The following is a 19,288-nucleotide window of genomic DNA, read 5'->3' as shown; positions in this document are numbered from 1 at the left end:
CTGTGTAAGCTTCACCTCCTGAGTGCAAATAGATGCTATTCCCTCAGCATTCAACTGGCAATGGGTAAAACAAACAAACAGGTTTGGCCAGCAAATGTGCAAGAGAGTAACATACTACATGATACATTCCATGGCAGAGAGTCAGAAAGACAAACCAGTTGATAACTTGTTTAAGAACTGAAACAACCTGACACATGGGTGCCTCCTGACACTTGCCTCTACCTCCAACATCCCGAATTTCAAAACCTTGAGAGACTACTAATTGAAGATTCATGTAATAATTGACATCCAGAGAAAGTAGACTTACATGTCATTCCCTCATTCACTCATTTATTCTGCATAGGTATGACAGCAGCAGCAACCAAATAATGTGGTCAGGTGTTTCTTTGCCTGTCATCAAGACTAGAGCCTACTGCATCATTGTGTGAAGTACTAAACACTCTTGGCAAAGGAGCCGTGTGAGCCCTTCATTTGATCTTTAAGCTCAGTATCTGTTTAAGCTAAGTAACTTTAAACTTTTCTCATAAGCCTTGAGAGTTTCAGGCTTTGATATTTAGAACAACTACATATAATCAACCATATATGTGAATGAGTCATATGATAAAAGTCCATCCTCCTTGGGGCTAGGCAAGTGAAGGCCTCTTTAGGACCTAGGACTCTGCAATGCTGTTGATATCCAACAAGTTGACTCCGTTTCAAGACATTATTGGGCCCAGGGTCTTTCTTGAGGTCACTGAATAAACAAACTAATGCTCCCTACTTCCAGGTTTTGTACAGCCAGCAAGAAGTGTGCTTAGCAGTATAGCTACAAACTTGTTTTGTCCAGTTAACCTTTACCTTAGTCTGTGACATTCTTAAGAGCTTGTCTAGTCCACTCATAAAGCAGAGCATTCTCTGGCCTCAGTCTGCCTGTGGGTTTTTTGTGGAATACATATGCCCCTACCTGGCCAACCTGTTAAAGCTATGTGAGAACACAAGGAACCTCTTCCTTCTTTCTTGTATATAAAACTCAGTCTCTCCTACACATCCTAACCTGTGAGCCACAGTTCTTTCTTCTAGGTGATGCAGCTGGTTCTAGAACTTGCCAAGGACTCCAGTACCTAGTATAAAGAGAGCTGTGCAGAGCCCAAGTAATGATTGCATTTGCCCATGACTCATTGGATAGCTTTGGGCAAACTCCTTCTGATGACTTTCCATTTCTAATAAACTCACAGGATTTCTGGAAGAATTACATGAATGGGAAACTAAGGCTGCTCTAGTTCATTAACACTCCTTAGTAATACAGTGAACAGCAGGGATGGAATTCTCTTCATTTAGAGGCTAAGACATCAGATGCAGGTATATTCAACACCTGATGAGGGCTGCTTTTCAGTTATGGTTGGCACCTTCTACCGTGTTCTCCCTTGAGGAGGAAAAGTAGATGAAGTAGCTTTTTATATCCTGTCCACATCCTGACCATCTCCAAGAGACCTCAGTAATCACTTTAGTGGTGAGGTTCAACTTGTAAATTTAAAGACAAAAGCATTCTGACTGTAACAGTACATCCCTGATAGAGAAGCAGTGTTCCTCATAGCAATACTGAGAAAAAGTGAGATGACGCAGGTGCCATAGAGTTGTATGACATGAGTAGCAGCCTGTTCTCTACATCGGAATGAGAGGCATGAGTCCTCATCAAGTCCTTTATTAGCAACATATTACCCACATGCTCTCTTGCAATTACACAGCAGCAGTACTCTCAAACCTGCATTTTATTCTAACAAAATGGCACACTTTGTTTTGTGATGCTGGCTTTTAATCACAGGCACTGTGTTGTAAAACAAATTCCTAGAATATATTCACCCTCCATAGGAGAGAGTTTGGTCATTGAGAAATGCCTCTTGTTGTCCCCTAACTCCAGCCATAAGAAGACGTATGGCTCATCTTCACATATTTGTTCAGTGACATTGCATTAGTAGCACAGACTCTGTGGTGGTATGATTATATTCACACCATGGGAATCAGTAACACCACAAATGAGACTGAAGTGTGAAATCTCTCTGCTCCTCACAAAACTGACAGGACTATGTAGTTTCTTGGTTATTCTTGACTTTTGATTTTTCATGTGAACAATTATCTGCTTCCATCTGTATCTGTATCTTCTGATGTATGCACTATTTAATTAAAAATAAAATACTGGGTTTCTTTCTAGATTCATTTAGTACATGAAGAGCTATTTTTATTTCTAATACTGCATTGTTTTTTCATTTGACAGACCATAATGTATTTATTTCTCACTAAATGATATAGTTTTTCCTACATTGTCCCCATCCCAATTATCCATAATATATAAATTTCTTTATTGATAATTTTGTTTGTTTATATACCAATATACAAAGAATTCTAAGAGAGGCACTATTGTATCAAATGTTATTAATATTTCAATTTTATAATATTTCACAGTTAAATGGATATATTGTAGGTAAGCATTCACACATTAGACTTGACACATTCTTATTTGCTGTCTGTATTAGGTACATTGTTTCTATATTCTAGAAGAATCAGTACTTTTGCAGAAAAACTGTTAATAGGGAGCCAGCCTCAGCTTCTTTAGCTCAGAAAGATGGTCTCTGACAGGCCCCTGAAATCATGGACTGTAGACCAGAAGCCAGGTAAAGCAGAGCCAGTGCTGGCCATGAGTAACCACGTCTGGCTCAGCATTTCTTTTGACCTGAATAACAGTAACAAGAGGGGTGATCTTTCCTGAAAATATTGCTGCCCATGCAAAGTCAGGTTATCTCCATGATACCAACCTTATCGTCTGAAGAACAGAAGCTGTGCCCTGTCACCCAGACACCTATGCAGTGAAGAAGAAAGAATGCAATCCAGAGCTTTCTTCCCTGGAGAAAATTGTCAGCATTCATTTCGTGTATGGTTTTCACAGGTCACAGAGATTTATGATAGCATGAGACATTTCATTTCTTTGGGATCTTTCAAGTTCACAGCACCAATCATTAGACTTGATATATCCTTTCATGTGCATTTGCTCATTTAATCCCCATTTTACAGAGGAGTTCATGAAGGCTCGGTGAGGTTAATTGATTTCATGAGTTAACAGAGCCAGTAAATTACAGAGCCCAGGGTTTAAACCTTACTTATAAGCTCTTAGCCTGTCAGCACATAGCAATGGTTGGTAGAGCAGTTATATAGCTTTGGGAATTTGTCCAACCCAATTACTCAATAAACTAGATTAGGTAGCTATGAACTAATCGCCTTAATAACATTGCACCATCTCCCAGAACAGTACCTGCCCATGTGGCTACATATGAGAATCACCTGGGGAATCTTAAAATCATAGCCTCTAATTTGTAAACCCCTTAGTAGTTTCTTTTCTTTTTTTTTTTTTTGGTTTTTCGAGGCAGGGTTTTTCTCTGTATAGCCCTGGCTGTCCTGGAACTCACTTTGTAGACCAGACTGGCCTTGAACTCAGAAATCCACTTGCCTCTGCCTCCCAAGTGCTGGGATTAAAGGCGTGCACTACCACCGCCCAGCCCCTTAGTAGTGTCTAAGTCATAACGGGTTATTCCTGTTTATTAAACACAACTGAACTCCCTTTATTCCAGAACTCATTATAAAGACAGCACCATTCTTTCCATCTTACACATTTCTTTTTTACCTACACCTTTGTGGTGGTTTGAATGAAAATGCCCCCCCATAGACTCAGATATTTGAATACTTGGTCCCCTGGTAGTGGTGCAGTATGAGCTGGTTTAGGAGGTGTGGTCTTGCTGAGGTAAGTATGTCACTAAGGGACCAGCGTGAGTTTTTTTTTTAAATGTAAGTCATCTCCAGTGCTTTTCCTCTGCTTTGTGCTTGTGATTCAAGATGTGACCTCATAGCCTAGCTTGCTGCCATGCTTCCCTACCATGACAGACTCTTATCACTCTGGAACCCTAACCCAAAATCCTTCCTTCTATAAGTTGCCTTGCCTTGGCCAATGGTGTTTTATCACAGCGATAAAAGTATCTAATAACACCCCCTCCCCTTTTTTTTTTTCTGTTACTGGGTTCTTGGGCCTCATAGCCACTTGATTTTTGTGGACACACATTCAGCAGAGATGAAGTGATAAATAAGAGTACAGAGTATTTATCACATTGCAAGGACTTTGGGGACACTTCAGTAGAAAGAGAAGCCTGGCCATAGACTGCTAAGACTATCAAGAAAAATATGTAGTTACAAGTGATTCTAATATGTAAGTGGGGAAGCCTACAGGATATATAGGAGTAAACCAGAAGAATGCAATTCCATCCCTATTGTTTTTCCCAGCCCATTCTCCTGTGCTTATCATGGCTCAAAGAACCCAACTTAAAATGTCAGTGACTTAACAAATAGTGGAAGACTAGTCTCATGCTCTATCAGTCACTTTCCGTGCTGTTCCCTGTTATCTTCCATTATACTTTAAAGAGTCATCATTGAGCCCCTGAGTCAAGTCACAGCTCCATCAAACCACAATAAGTCAGATGTATTTGAATCAGAATGGTGTGGCAAATCCTGAATTGGTTAGTGGGGCCCCGGGAGACTGCTTCAAGTGAAAGGAATCTCAGCAAAGACAATTGTCCAAGAGAAATACCCTATCTCTCAGCCTTTATGGCTGCTCTAGCAAGGCAGGCTTTGCTTACCTAACCCTTGTTTATTAAACCTAATCTGGTGGACATAGACTGAACTATTTGCTGGTCCCAATGCAGGCAACCAAAGAAATAGGAAAGAGAGCCAGTCTTCCTGAAACCCAGGATCAAACTGGGTTGGCCAGGACATCACACTATAAAAACATTTCCAGTCCTGAAGATCCAAAGGTGCAGGATCTACATAGCACAGGGCAGCAACAGGATACTTAAGAGGATCCAGTATTGGCTGTGGAGGCCTCAATGATTCATTGCAATGAACGTTTGCAAGTAGAGCTGTTTGGACAAAGGGTGTACTGTTTGGCACACTGCTACTTCCATGGTGAGATATTTGTTTTGTTTGTTTTTTAATTGAGGGTAGGTTACAAGGGTAGAAGGCAGATATAAACGGATGGGGAGATGAATGAGATGGGGTATGCAATATGAAATCCACAAAGAATCAATAAAAAGTTAAAACAGCAAATATTTACTACTACTCTCTGAGTCAATTTTTGTCTCTTAGTGAATATCTAACTGTCTGCAATTAGGTGTGACCAAAATGGGTTTTGCATTTTTAGATTTCTAAGGGGGAAAAGCAAAGAATCTACTTTGTGACACATGGAAGTTATATGAAACTGAAATCTCAGTGTCCATTAATAAGACTCCTGACACATCATTGACTTTCTTTGCCCATGGCTGCTTTGGGGGTCATGGTGGCAGAACTTGAGAGATGCCATCAGAAATCTTGTGGTTTCTAATGCCAAAAGCATCTATTCTCTAGCTGTTAAAGAATGAGAGTGTCTACCAACAACACTTTATAGTAGAGCAGAATGTTGTGTGGCAGGGATCTGTCAGAACTGAGTTAGGATCCTGTCTGTGTCACTTATCTTCCCCCATCTGATATTTGAGAATAATAACCCAGTGATAATATGCTGCTTGGAAGACTAACTAAGGTGTTGTAAATGTAACATAAAAGTCACAGATTTAGAACCATTATTGATGCTCAGTAAATATGAGGCACCTCCATCCCATTTATTAAATATAGTTTCCTTATGGAGTCACCAAAAGAATGAAACAGCAAGAGGCTAATGGTACACTTGATTGGAGAGCTACACACACAAGATACAGCAAAAAATAATGATAATGGTGTATTCAATTTGGTCTTAAAGCATCTGCTACCACAGACTCCTCACTTACCTATGTATTACCTTCTATGTACAGTAGGTCCTGTCAAATGGACACCCATCAGTCAGTACCTTTGAATGAGAGCTTGCATTTTCACCTCTAAGCTCCCTAAGAGTTGGTGCGCCCATCAAATCCTGTTCTGTCGACATGGAAAATGCATTATAATATAAACTTGGATTTCTTGGCCTATGTGACCTAAAAAATGCAGATCGTGAGGAATCAAGTAGCACAAATTCCTCTCAAGAACCAGAGGTTTCAGGCCTGCAAGACCTTTGAGTAACACAAAAGTGGAAAATTCATAAAACCTAAGTAAGCCTACAGGCATTTACAGTGGGCACTAGCATTTAAAAACCCAGATATCTTTCAAGTATGTTCTGTTGATCTGATAATAATCAGGAATTGCTGGCAAGCTCTCAAAATGAGGTGAGTAAGAGAAAAATTGCAATGTGAAAATGTGCCCTAGGGACAGGATCCAGCAAGTCAGGAGCAGCTGAGTGGTACAGATCTTTGGGGAAGGGGGCACAAGTATGGTTGAAAGAAAGAACAGAGAAGCCTATGCATATAGAGCCTAGCTATATGTGCTGGTATGGCTGGATGGCATGATGGGAAGACTATGGGCAAGAAGGAACCTTCATGTCAGATGTAAGAGACTACCAGAGACCAAATGAAAATGTGTCTTCTGGACGCCCTTTAACTTATCCCATGCCCATTTGAATGAAGCTCCTGGTTTTTTGGTCTTATTTCAAAATTTTCCTATCTTCCGGATTCATTTTAGAGTGTCTTTTTGGGTGGTAAGACAATAACATGCCATTCCTACTGCAGCTAATAACCTGTCCAGCGATTCCTTTGTACTAACTTTACATTAAGTAGAGTGTGTTGCCTTAGCCTCTGATGGGTTAACATTGTCCACGTGTCCTCACATAGCGTAAATATGAAGGTTCATTTTCATTAATAACTTGACAGAATATGGAGTCACCTTAAAGAAAAAAATGCCGGGCAATGGAGGCACGTGCCTTTAATCCCAGTACATGGGAGGCAGAGTCAGGCGGATCTCTGAGTTCGAATCCAGCCTGGTCTACAGAGAAACACTGTCTCAAATATATATATATATATATATATATATATATATATATATATATATATATGCATACATATACACCTCTGAGTGTGAGGATCTTTCAAGAAGGGTGGATTAAGGTGAGAAGATTTATTGTGCGTATAGGCAGCTCATGTCAAAGGGCTGGGGGATACAGACTGAATAAGAAAGAAAAAGCAAACTGAGCATGAACATCACTTTCTCCCTCCCTCCCTCCCTCCTCCCTCCCTCCATCCCTCCCTTTTTCCCTCTCTCTCTCTGTTCTCCAAGTTTCAGGAAGGGGAAAAAGCCCTAAGCAAAAAGTTTGTCATGGAACCCTTTAATTTTTGTAAATGAAAAGTGAGTCCCAGGTAAACTCAGCAGGGAACTTAAATTGAGTCGTTTTTAATAAACTTACCTTCATTGTTGTGTCCGAATTATAATGAAACACCCAGTGCTTCAAGGCAAAGGGGAGAAAAGCCATGATTTGATTATAAGGGCTACTTCATAAACATTTCAAGGAAGAGAGCACACATGCTCTCAGAGCTTCTCTCCAGCATCTGTTTAGTGCCCACAGGCACTTTCATTGGTCTGACCAGCAAAACCACAAGAACCTCCAAAGGACTAAGGAACAACTCATTTTCAGGTGGTAATAGTGATCTAAGGAATTATAGATGGAAGAAACAACAACTATCAAATTCCTGGTAAATAAACACCTTTGCAACTCACTATACATATGTTATATCAAGTATTTTTTTGCTTATCACACTGTCTTCTCAACTCGTCTTACTGTGTTCCCCGAACGACATTTTACACTGACCGAAAGAAAATGATTTTTCCAAAGCCTACTTTGAACTTGTCTTCTCTGTTGGAGTTATGCAAATACTTGGGAATCTCTGTTTCTTCTGAATCAAGGAAGCATGTGGTCTTTTTTGTTTGTTTGTTTGTTTGTTTTTTGTTTTGTTTTGTTTTGTTTTTGGAAGCATGTGGTCTTAATTAACCAAGTGAGTCCTAGGATGATTCTTTCATTTAGCTTAATCATGAAACTATACTACAGAAAGAAACTGAGAGAAGGGAGAGAGGAGAGACCTTCCTCTTAATAAAGGTCTTGTTCATGCAGACCCATGATATTATTTGGCTTGGTATAATGGTTGGTTTTGGTTATCAATGTGAGTATTGGGTATTAGTGGGGCATGCCTTTGGATGTGGGTATCGGGGCGTTTCTGGGGAAAATTAGCTGAGAAGGGAACCAGAATAGGGAAGCATCATCCAGTGGGCTGGAGTTCCAATCTGAGTAAGAAGTGAGGAAGGTGAATGCGAGCTGGACATCAGCATTCTCATTTTCCTGCTTCCTTATCTTCTGTGATATGAGTAAGTAGCCTCACACCCATATTGCTATGGAAACAAAAACTTTCCCCACCATATGGAACCAACCATTGTGGGGCATTGGGCTATACACAGACAGTCTGGTTTCCAGTCCAGCTGAGGTCTGAACCCCGGGACCCGGTCGTGATAATTCACCTACATGGGACCGTTCTCTCATGTCTCCTGGAACTCTGGCTCCTGTCCAAGTTACTGCCCCCCACAGTCCCCACAGGAGAAGCATGGCTTTTAGTCAAGTAGGCAATGTCCCAAGCTTCTGACCTTCAGGCTAAACTCCTCCCTAGTTACCTAGCAACAGAAAAGATAGCAGCATACTTTAAGAGGAGCTGTTTTGCTCTCTCACTCTCATTCGATATTCCTCTATTGAAAATGTTTTATTTTTCAAATAATCCCATTTAAATATGTGGTACAGAGCTAAACAAAGAATTCTCAACTGAGGAGTATGGAAGGGCTGAGAAGCACTTGAAAAAAATGTTCAACATTCTTAATCATCAAGGAAGTGCAAATCAAAACAACCCTGAGATTCCATCTCACACCAGTCAGAATGGCTAAGATCAAAAATTCAGGTGACAGCAAATGCTGGCGAGAATGTGGAGAAAGAGGAACACTCCTCCATTGCTGGTGGGATTGCAAGCTGGTACAACCACTCTGGAAATCAGTCTGGTGGTTCCTTAGGAAATTGGACATAGTACTACGGGAAGATCCAGCAATACCTGTCCTGGGCATATACACAGAAGATGTTCCAACTGGTAATAAGGACACATGCACCACTATGTTCATAGCATCCTTATTTATAATAGCCAGAAGTTGGAAAGAACCCAAGTGTCCCTCAACAAAGGAATGGATACAGAAAGGGTGGTACATTTACACCACGGAGTACTTACTGCTCAGCTATTAAAAACAATGGATTTATGAAATTCTTGGACAAATGGATTTATCTGGAGGATATCATCCTGAGTGAGGTAATCCAGTCACAAAAGACCTCACTTGATATGCACTCACTGATAAGTGGATATTATCCCAGAAACTTAGAATACCCAAGATACAATTTGCAAAACACAAGAAAACCAAGAAGGAAGACCATCGTGTGGATACTTCAGTCCTCAGAATAAGGAACAAAAATACCCATGAAAGGAGTTGTAGTGACAAAGTTTGGAGCTAAGATGACAGGATGTACCATCCAGAGACTACCCCACCCAGGGATCCATCCCATAATCACCCACCAAGTCTAGACACTATTGCATATGCCAGCAAGATTTTGCTGAAAGAACCCTGATATAGCTGTCTCTTGTAAGGCTATGCCAGTGCCTGACAGATACAGAAGTGGATGCTCACAGTCATCTATTGGATGGGACACAGGGCCCCCAGTAGAGGAGCTAGAGAAAGTACCCAAGGAGCTGAAGGGGTCTGCAACCCTATAGGTAGAACAACAATATGAAATAACCAGTACCCCCAGAGCTTGTGTGTCTAGCTGCATATGTAGCAGAAGATGGCCTAGTCGACCATCATTGGGAAGAGAGGCCCCTTGGTCTTGCAAACTTTATATGCCCCAGTACAGGGGAACTCCAGGGCAAGGAAGTGGTAGTGGATGAGTAGGGGAGCAGGATGGGGGGAGGGTATAGGGAACTTTCAGGATAGCATTTGAAATGTAAATGAAGAAAATATCTTATAAAATTTGAAAAAAAATGTTTTATTTAGATCTGTATCCCATTTTAATATGGATATTTGGTTCTCTGGAGTACAATTTTTTGAGTTCTCTCTATATAATGGGTATTAGGCCCCTATCAGATTTAGGACTGGTAAGGATCTTTTCCCAATCTGTTGGTTGATGTTTTGTCTTATTGACAGTGTCCTTTGCCTTATAGTAGCCTTGCAATTTTATGAGGTCCCATTTGTCGTTTCTTTATCTTACAGCACAAGCCATTTTTCCTCTGTGCCCATATCTTCAAGTCTTTTCCCCACTTTCTCCCCTATTAGTTTTCCTCTCTGGTTTTACGTGGAGTTCTTTGATCCACTTAGACTTGAGCTTTATACAAGGAGATAAGAATGNATNAATTTGCATTCTTCTACATGCTAACCACCAGTTGAGCCAACACCATTTGTTGAAAATGCTGTCTTTTTTCCACTAGATGGTTTTAGCTCCTTTGTCAAAGATCAAGTGACCATAGGTGTGTGGGTTCATTTCTGGGTCTTCAATTCTATTCCCTTGATCTGCCTGTCTGTAGTTCTACCAGTACCATGCAGTTTTTTTTATCACAATTGCTCTGTAGTACAGCTTGAGGTTAGGGATGGTGATTCCACGGAGTTTTTTTTTTTTTTTTTTTTGAGAATAGTTTTTACTATCCTAGGCTTTTTGTCTTTCCAGCTAAATTTGCAAATTCCCCTTTCTAACTCTTTGAAGAATTGATTTGGAATTTTGATGGGGATTGCACTGAATCTGTAGATTGCTTTCAGCAAGATAGCCATTTTTACTATATTAATTTAATCCCAAAAATTCCACCAGAGAACTCCTAAAGTTGATAAACAACTTCACTAAAGTAGCTGGACATAAAATTAATTCAAACAAATAATTGGCCTTTCTCTACACAAAGGATAAACAGGCTGAAAAAGTAATCAAGGAAACAACACCCTTCACAATAGTCACAAATAATATAAAATACCTTGGTGTGACTCCAAGGAAGTGACCAGTCTCTGATAAGAACTTCAGGTCTCTGACAAAAGAAATCGAAGAGGATCTCAGAAGATGGAAAGATCTCCCATGCTCATGGATTGGCAGTTAATAGTTTCTTATAAACATGCAGGCCTTGACATTTGTGCTAAAGGGTAAACATGAGTACTGCCCTCCTATTGATTTACACACCTATTGATTGTTGTTGAGCCAGTGAAGGATGTGCTGAAGTCAAGGACACTATGGAAAGGGTGTGTGGCTGCTGAGTAACTATCAAATAATAGATGAAGATGTAATCAGAAGGGGCTGGAATGATGGATAGGTGGTTAAGAGCACTTGCTGCTCTTGGACAGAACTTCATTTTCATTCCCAGCTCTCAGACAGCGGCTCAGGACCTTCTGTAATTCAAACTCCAGGGGATCAGGCACCCTCTTATGTTCTCTGTGAGTACCAAATGTGCATGCACACCCATGGAGGCAAACATTGAAACATATTAAAAAAAAACTTTATTGGTTCTTTGTGAATTTTACATTATTCACCCCAATCCCACTCATCTTTTTTATCTCACACCTGCTCTCAGCCCTTACAACCTACCTAGGTAAAGAGGGGAAATTCTCATTGTGGTGGTTGTAGCGTCTCAGTAGTATGTACTGTGGTAAACCCTATTGTCTACACTTCTTTGCTTGCAAATGTTCATTTCAATGACTCATTCATCTGGTATGAGGCTTCTGGCTTCTGCTACATTATCAATACTGGAACCTCACTGGAACTCCTCTTGGATTTCCTGTTCAGGCCCTGTGTCCTGGAGATCCTGCAGCTTTGGATTTGTAGGACCAGCCCCTTCACATGCTCTATTAATTCTTCAATGAGATAGATAACTCAAAGCCCTGAATCTGGTCCTGGAAGGTATCTGAACTGTCCAGCCTGCCAGCTCTCCCACACCCATACCACTATGGTGAGCTCTCCAGCACTGCCCTGGCTAGCAGTACATCCAGTGCTGCAGCTGCAAAGGGGAGAGTCAGCCCTCCAACTCTAATGCCCTCAGGGCAAACTGACCTGTGCCTACACCATCAGGGCCAGATCTACTGTGCTGCCCAGGTGAGGTGCAGGGCCAATCAATCTGCTGTTCTCATGACTTCAGGGCCAGCTCCCCAGTTCAGTTCACCACAGGTGACGAGGGGTAAAGGTAGGGGAGAGCATCTCTTCCTTGTCCATGCCAGTGCAAAGCAGACAAGTGGCAGGGTCAGTCCTCCATACTCACACCTTCAGGGCCAGCTCAACTGCAAATCCCATAACCAGGGCCAGCTCTACTGTGTGCTACCTGGGAGAGATGAGGGACCCACTCTCCTGAGTATCACTGAGGTGAGGGACAGGGAAAGCAATCTCACAATGCCCAGATGAGGGCTGGGACCAGTTTTGCATAGCCTTCAGACATCAACATGGCCCCAGGCAGCAGCCCAAGGAAGGGACATCTGCCTGTACTTTGATGGTAACATACCCATCCTGCTGCAGGGCCATGGACTCATGGCCTTTTGTGGCAGTACAAGACCCCACCCACCATGACCTTAGGTGGCTTCGCCAGCTACTTACATCAGTCTGTTCTTCACTACTCTCCAGTCCCCAGTTCCACCTCTCTTCATTGTATACACATCCTTCTGCTTCTCTTTCTCTTCCATGTCTTCACCACTTACTTGATCATCAAGGCCCTTGGGTATCTGGAGTTGTCTCAGGAGTACTGTGTACCACCTAGGCAGTGTGGCTTCAAGCAGGATTCGTCTCAAGCAGGTCTGCCTCCCTAGGCCTGTGCTTTGCTTGACTAGTGATCAACTCAAGCTTGTTTTCCAGTCAGGCCCATGACACCAGACTGGTGGTTTTCTCTGGCTTATCTTGGGCTCTCTTCCCACCTGAGCCATGTGACCTGGACTAGGGTTATCTGAGGGCGATCTGACTGCCCAGGCCTTGGCACCAGGTTAGTGTTCACCTCAGGCTGCCTCCTCACTTGGGCCACATGGCACCAGGCAGGGGCTCATATATATTTTTTTAAGTAACTAAAACTAAAATATGTAATCAGAGTAAAATTGTAGAAAAGCTGTTGGTTTTTGGTTTTTGTTTTGCCAAGTCCAGTGTGACCATAGTGGGAACAGAGTGATGGGGTTCCTGCCCCTAAGACAGCACCACTGGTGTGAACCTCCACAAGTAAAGATGGCTGCTGTTGGCAGAAGGTTGTGTGTGTGTGTGTGTGTGTGTGTGTGTGTGTGTGTCTGTGTGTGTCTCTGTGTGTCTCTGTGTGTCTCTGTGTGTGTAATGATGTTCATACTTTCACATTCCTTCAAGATATGTCCTCCCTGTAAACATTAATGCTTCATGATAATTAGGTCAGTATCTGACAGAGCCTGGTGTTGAGCCCAAGATTCTTCATCTCCAAACTATGCACCCTGTATGGTGAAGGCTCACTGCCTGAGATTTGGGAAGGAAAACTCATCACTGAAGGTAGTTAGATCTTATCTCAGTACAGCAAGCTGTCCCCGATTGGCTAGTGTTTCTAGTTCCATTTCACTGTTCTTGTTCTGTCCTATACTGTTTCCCAGGAGTCATACTACTGCTTCTGGACAAGCTTCGGAAGATGAAATGGGAGCAGATGTGGAGACTGACAGCAGAGAGGGAACTCATGGGCATGTTGTCTACATCCTTGGCTGACCAGGTGAGTGACTAGTGACAAGGACTCTTAGATCTGAGTACTCTCCACGCTGTGTTAGGACAGTAAACACTGAGAAAAGGGATTTTGTTACAGTTTAGTTTAGCTCCTTGCTTTTTCTGAAACAAGTTCTCAGTATATACACCAGACTGCCTTGAAGTAGCAATTAACTTACTTGTCTTAGTTTCCCAGATTCAAAGATTTAAGGTAGGTGCCACCGTGCCTGGTTCATTTTAGGTCACAGTTTAGTAGGCTTTAACCCATAGTTGATTGGCCACATTGTCCTTTGTCTAATAACAAAACACTACAGAGCACATGGAGGGTCATATCTGTTCACCCCATGATAACAACACCAAAGAAGATATTGCAGCCCCACAATTCCCCCTCACATGTATTCTCCCAGTGACTTTAAAATTTTCCACTAAATTCTACCAATCAAAAGTTTAAATATCTCTAGTGGGGAAGCCAGCGAACACTTTTGATCAGTAGTTTAGCACATGGACCTTTGGAAAAATATTCCAGACCCCAAATTACAGTAGATCTGGTGCTGTTTCTAAAAGAACAATCTTAATAATTGGACAGGTCTCAATTCATTGGATCACTCAGGTATTCAACCAAGATAGTTACTGAACAAAGAACCTGATTATTTTCTTTATTTAAGTTTTCTATATGGATATTTGCCTGCATGTATGTTTCTGAATCTTATGTATGTCTGATGGCTATGGAGGACAGAAGAGGGGATCTGAAACAGATGCTTATGCTTCTGAGTCTCCATATGGGCGCTAGGAATCAAACTCAGCTTCTCTGGAAGAACAATCAATGCTCAGAAACACTAAGCCAGGTCTCCAGCAATAGGACCCAGGTTCTTTACCTCAGAAAGTTTATTGTTTATGGAATATGACTCACCAGTGGCTGACAGTCTGTTATGTTAAAAGCCATCAGTACCATCTTTACCACCAGTGTAGAATATACCCGTTCCTTAAGGTCCCAAAATACCACAGTATATTTCCCCAAATATTTCATATATATCAGAAAAGCAGCATACAATGTATAAACCATTACTGTGGTCCTTATCCTGGTCATCCTGAACTCAAGGGAATTGCACTAAAGCAAGAAAGACCAACTTTAACCAGACAGTGTGAAAAGGCCCTTGAACTCCAACAAATCATTAACTAATATTCATTAAATCATAATTTTCATTTTGATTGGGAAAGTCATGGGACCTATTTAACCTCAGAACTCAGGATCACTCCTTGTTGACCATGTTGAGGTGTGATATAGATGCTTTCTCTGGACTTTATATATATATATAGTGTAGGAGGGATCTTCCTGGACAAGTGGAGTTTGAAATATGGAGTTGTACTTTGAATGCTGTGGCCTGTAGAAATCCAAGGAACATCCATCACTAGGCTAACCAAAAGCCCCAAGAAAGAGCTGCTGGGAGTGAGTATATGTAATTTGTCTCAAACCTCTAGATGATGTGAGTCACTTGTCATCCATTGGTTCCCTTCCCGAAGTCTCAGGATAGCATAGGGCTCTAAGCTAGGATGGGAAAGGAGAGAAAAAGAGACTTCATTTATTTTTATGATAGTCAGCATGGGAAAGTCATTCCCTATCTGCTCTGTGAACTCCCAGGATGATGACCACCTAGACTCATAAGCATCAAGTTGCCTAGGTTGGCCTGTGACATTCCCCTGTTACTGCCCAAATGTCAACCCTTAGTTTCTATAGAAAACGTACAGGAGACTCAAAACATGTCTTCCTCTAAACTGAACTAGCTATTAGCTTCACTGTGTCTTTGGCTTTTATTCCACAGGATATTTTCAATGCTGTTATTAAACAAAACCCCTTTCTGGTGTATCAGCTTCCCTGCTTCTGGAATGTGCAGCTGTCAGACCACACCCGCTCTGAGCAGTGCTACAGAGATGTGTCTGATTTAAAGGTGGGTGAAGAAGTGTCATGGCGGGGTGTTGTTCCTATCTTCAACATAGTACTGGTTGAGCATAAGGAAACTGGGTGTGGTAATTGGCAGGAAACAGTTTTCCTTGAGCCTGTGGGAAATGTGGTGGAAGATGTAAGGTCCCAGGAGAACAGAAAGAACATGACTTTTATCTCTATTGGCTATTTTTTTTTTTTCATGCTCTTCTTTGACTTTCTAGAAATCTCAAAGCTGCCAGAGTAAAGATCCAGCTTGTATGGATTTTCTTCTTTCCATTTGATGCCAGTTCAAATTCATATCAAATCCCCAAATCCATTGATTTAATTCAAGCAAAAATATTTGTGGAGAGGCCCACTCCATGCCAGGCACTACAGAAGTGATGTGAATAACTTCTTACTTTCAAGTCACACTGTGGAAGGGCAGAGAAACCTGGATGGAAATGGGTATAAATAAACACTGCAGAAGTCATAACAAGTGTAGGAGGGTCCGAGTGAAAAAAGCAAACACATGTCTCACTTTTTCTTGTAGATGGGACAGCGGCAGAAAAGCTTTCATTGTGACCTTCTGAGTATGAACTATTGAAGAAGGCTTCACTTTAAGAAAACTACAGGGCAGGGTATATGAACTAGCTATACATAATGTGACATAATATTCTTCTGATCATGCCTGAAATGAGCAACTACTATATAGTCAATGAGTCTATATATTGGATGGGAGTTCATTGATTTTCCCTGACCAAGTACAATAATTGGCCTCAATGCAGGATGATGTCTAGGACATTTCAAATGTTCTCCAGTCCCTTGTAAGATGTCATCAAGTAAAACTGATATATTCTTAGAACAAGGCACATTTAAGTCCTAGTGCTTCTAATCAGGAAACCATGTCTTGGTACTGTTAATGACCCTCCACCCAACATAGTCAAAAGAAAAAAGTATCTCAAATCTTGCCTTTTTCCATCAGTATCTATCTTATTTCTTAAGGTAGAATACAAATTGAACACTTAGCTTGCTGATTGGCTGGACTGACCAACCAATGAATTTTCAGAGATCTCTACCTACTCATGTTTTTGTTTGTTCATTTGCTTCACATACATACATACATCCACACATGCATATAACACACACACAATAACCAAGTAACTTGAATTTGTTAAAGACAGGCCCTCAATAATATCTACTTGCCTGTAATCTTAAATCTGAATGAAGAATTCTAGGTAATTTTAGTAATGAAATTGTTTTCCAGATTCAAGAGTAAATTATATGTACCATACATTCTTTACAAGAGATAGACCTAACTAAAGAAAACATGAAGGATTGACAGTAACATTAAGTGAAAATAATATCAAAAAAGTATGAAAGCTATGTTAATTGTACTGATGTCAGATACAATATTAGTAGGAGAGAGATGGGTCCAAATAAAAAAATCAAACTTACCAGTCAGGTATAAGCATCTCAAATTTGCATATACCTTGTGCTATCTGTAAAAGTATAAAGAATGTAAGTATATCTATAATTTCACATATATTTTAATTTTTATTTCTATCTATGTATAATCAAGCATTATAACTTCAGAGAAAGAAACTATCATAGTGGAATGTTTTACCATCCTTTTCAAATATGAGAAGATGTCAAGAGATAATAAAAATATAGAACACTTGAATAACCGCTAACATACTTGATTTATAGGGTAAAAAAAAGAAGCTTGTGTGGGCAGTTAGAATATACATCCTTATCAGCTTCATATTCAACATTAACTATAAGGCAACCATGTACCAGACCATAGAAAAATGCTCAGAACAGTTTAAAGAATCATACCATAATGCAGCAAGCACAGTAATCTCAATTTGAAGCCTATTATAATATGATGAAAATCATCTAATTGATTCAAACTGAGAATGCACTTCGACATTCCTTGTGGTTCTAAATGGTAATTGTAATTGAAACTGAGAGCTACTTACAAACTAAATGAAATTGAAAGCAATCTATGTCCAAAAATATGAGAGTAAATAAGCATATGGAAGAATGCATAAGCTTCAGAGTTTGTATTAAAATAAAGAAAAGCTTCAAATTAATATGCCAAGCTTACTGCCTGGGATGATACACAGTGAATATTAGGATAAATTTAAAGAAAATAAAAGGACATAAAGAACAGCAGAAATTTATTAGCAAATTGTACAATAAAGTCAGAAGATCTTGGTTTTGAAAGCACCAAAGAGATCTACAAAGTCAGACAGTACTCCTCAGACAAAAAGAAGGAAATTTAACAAGCAGTGGATAGCCAGTATGAAATCATTTATTGATTCAGAAGGTTTTTATCAAATTATTTGTTCTGAGACCTAGGTATACAGCAAAGACTAAATTTATCATTCTCTCACTCATAGAACTTTTAATGTGGTGATGGTGGGTATGTGAAGGGGTCTGTAGCCCTATAGGAGGAACAACAATATGTACTAGCCAGTACCCCCAGAGCTCCTTGGGACTAAACCACCAATCAAAGAAAACACATGGTGAAACTTGTGTCTCTAGCTGCACATGTAGCAGAGGATGGCCTAGTCAGTTATCAGTGGGAGGAAAGGCCCTTGGACTTGCAAAGATTCTGTGTGCCAGTATAGGGTAATGCCAGGGCCAGGAAGTGGAAGTGAGTGGGTTGCGGAGCAGGGGGAGGGGGATGTTTAGGGGATTTTCAGAGAGGAAACTAGGAAAGGGGATAACATTTTAAATGTAAATGAAGAAAATATGTAATAAAAAAGAAAAAATATCTACACATGTGGCGTGTGTGTGTGTGTGTGTGTGTGTGTGTGTGTGTGTGTACAATTGTGCCCATATGTGCTTAGGCACATATACATACACATGCATGCAGAGGCCAGAGGTTTTCATTTAGTATTTTCTTTGATGGTTCTTTATCTTATATATTGAGACTGGATTTTTCACTTGAACCAATAGTTTACCAATATGTCTAGTCAACATGATATGAGGATTCTTCTCTCTTGTCTCCTAAACTCTGGGATTAAACACTTACCTGACAATTATATGTATGCTAGGGATCCAACTCCAGGTCCCATACTTACACAGCAAGCACTGTCAGCAACATTCTTAGAGATACAGTGGTACACTTGATAAATATATACTCCAGCATTTTTAGCAGGGTATATGTAAAACAGTGTGAAGAGCTCTTGATGGCAGTTCCTTTAAAGTGGAGGGATCCTGGGGATGTGGAGAGTTCTAGGAAGTCTGAATGGCTGGTTGTCTCTATAATTCTATAGTCAGGAACCTGGTTGATATTGTTCATTCCTGCCATTTGCCATTTATGCTCTATCTCAGCACAGAGGTCTATGTGATAGCAGACTGCCCTCTGGAACAGGTACCTTAGAAGTCAATGTGAGCCAAACTACCCACATAAAGCTGTGCTCCTTGAGGAAGAACAGGGTAGAAGTAAGGAAGTACAATATTTGGTGAGTGGACAATGACACACTAACCTACACTGGGGAAGGTTTGATTCTCCACCTTAGTGGGTGTATTAGTCAGGGTTCTCTAGAGTCACAGAACTTACAGATAGTCTCTATATAGTAAAGGAATTTATTGATGACTTATAGTCTGCAGTCCAAATCCCAACAATGGTTCAGTAGTAGCTGTGGATGGAAGTCCAAGGATCTAACAGTTGCTGAGTCCCACACGGCAAGAAGGCGAAAGAGTGAGAGCCAGACTCC

General features: G+C 40.7%; 1 protein-coding gene across 10 annotated transcripts in view; it reads left to right on the top strand.

Moving 5' to 3' along the window:
* The window catches only part of Large1 (LARGE xylosyl- and glucuronyltransferase 1), a 385,957-nt gene that overhangs the window by 311,265 nt on the left and 55,404 nt on the right, over positions 1–19,288 (top strand). For all 10 annotated transcript variants that reach the window (XM_021218836.2, XM_021218837.2, XM_029531875.1 and 7 more), the window contains 2 exons: positions 13,537–13,649; positions 15,460–15,585. In XM_021218836.2, coding sequence (XP_021074495.1) covers positions 13,537–13,649; positions 15,460–15,585 — 239 coding nt within the window. The remainder of the gene's footprint in view (positions 1–13,536; positions 13,650–15,459; positions 15,586–19,288) is intronic.

The sequence above is a fragment of the Mus pahari genome, chromosome 19 (assembly GCF_900095145.1).
Source record: "Mus pahari chromosome 19, PAHARI_EIJ_v1.1, whole genome shotgun sequence".
NCBI classification, from domain to species: Eukaryota; Metazoa; Chordata; class Mammalia; order Rodentia; family Muridae; genus Mus; species Mus pahari.
The sequence above is the reverse complement of the archived record's forward strand: the minus strand, read 5'-3'. Positions and strand labels throughout refer to the sequence as shown.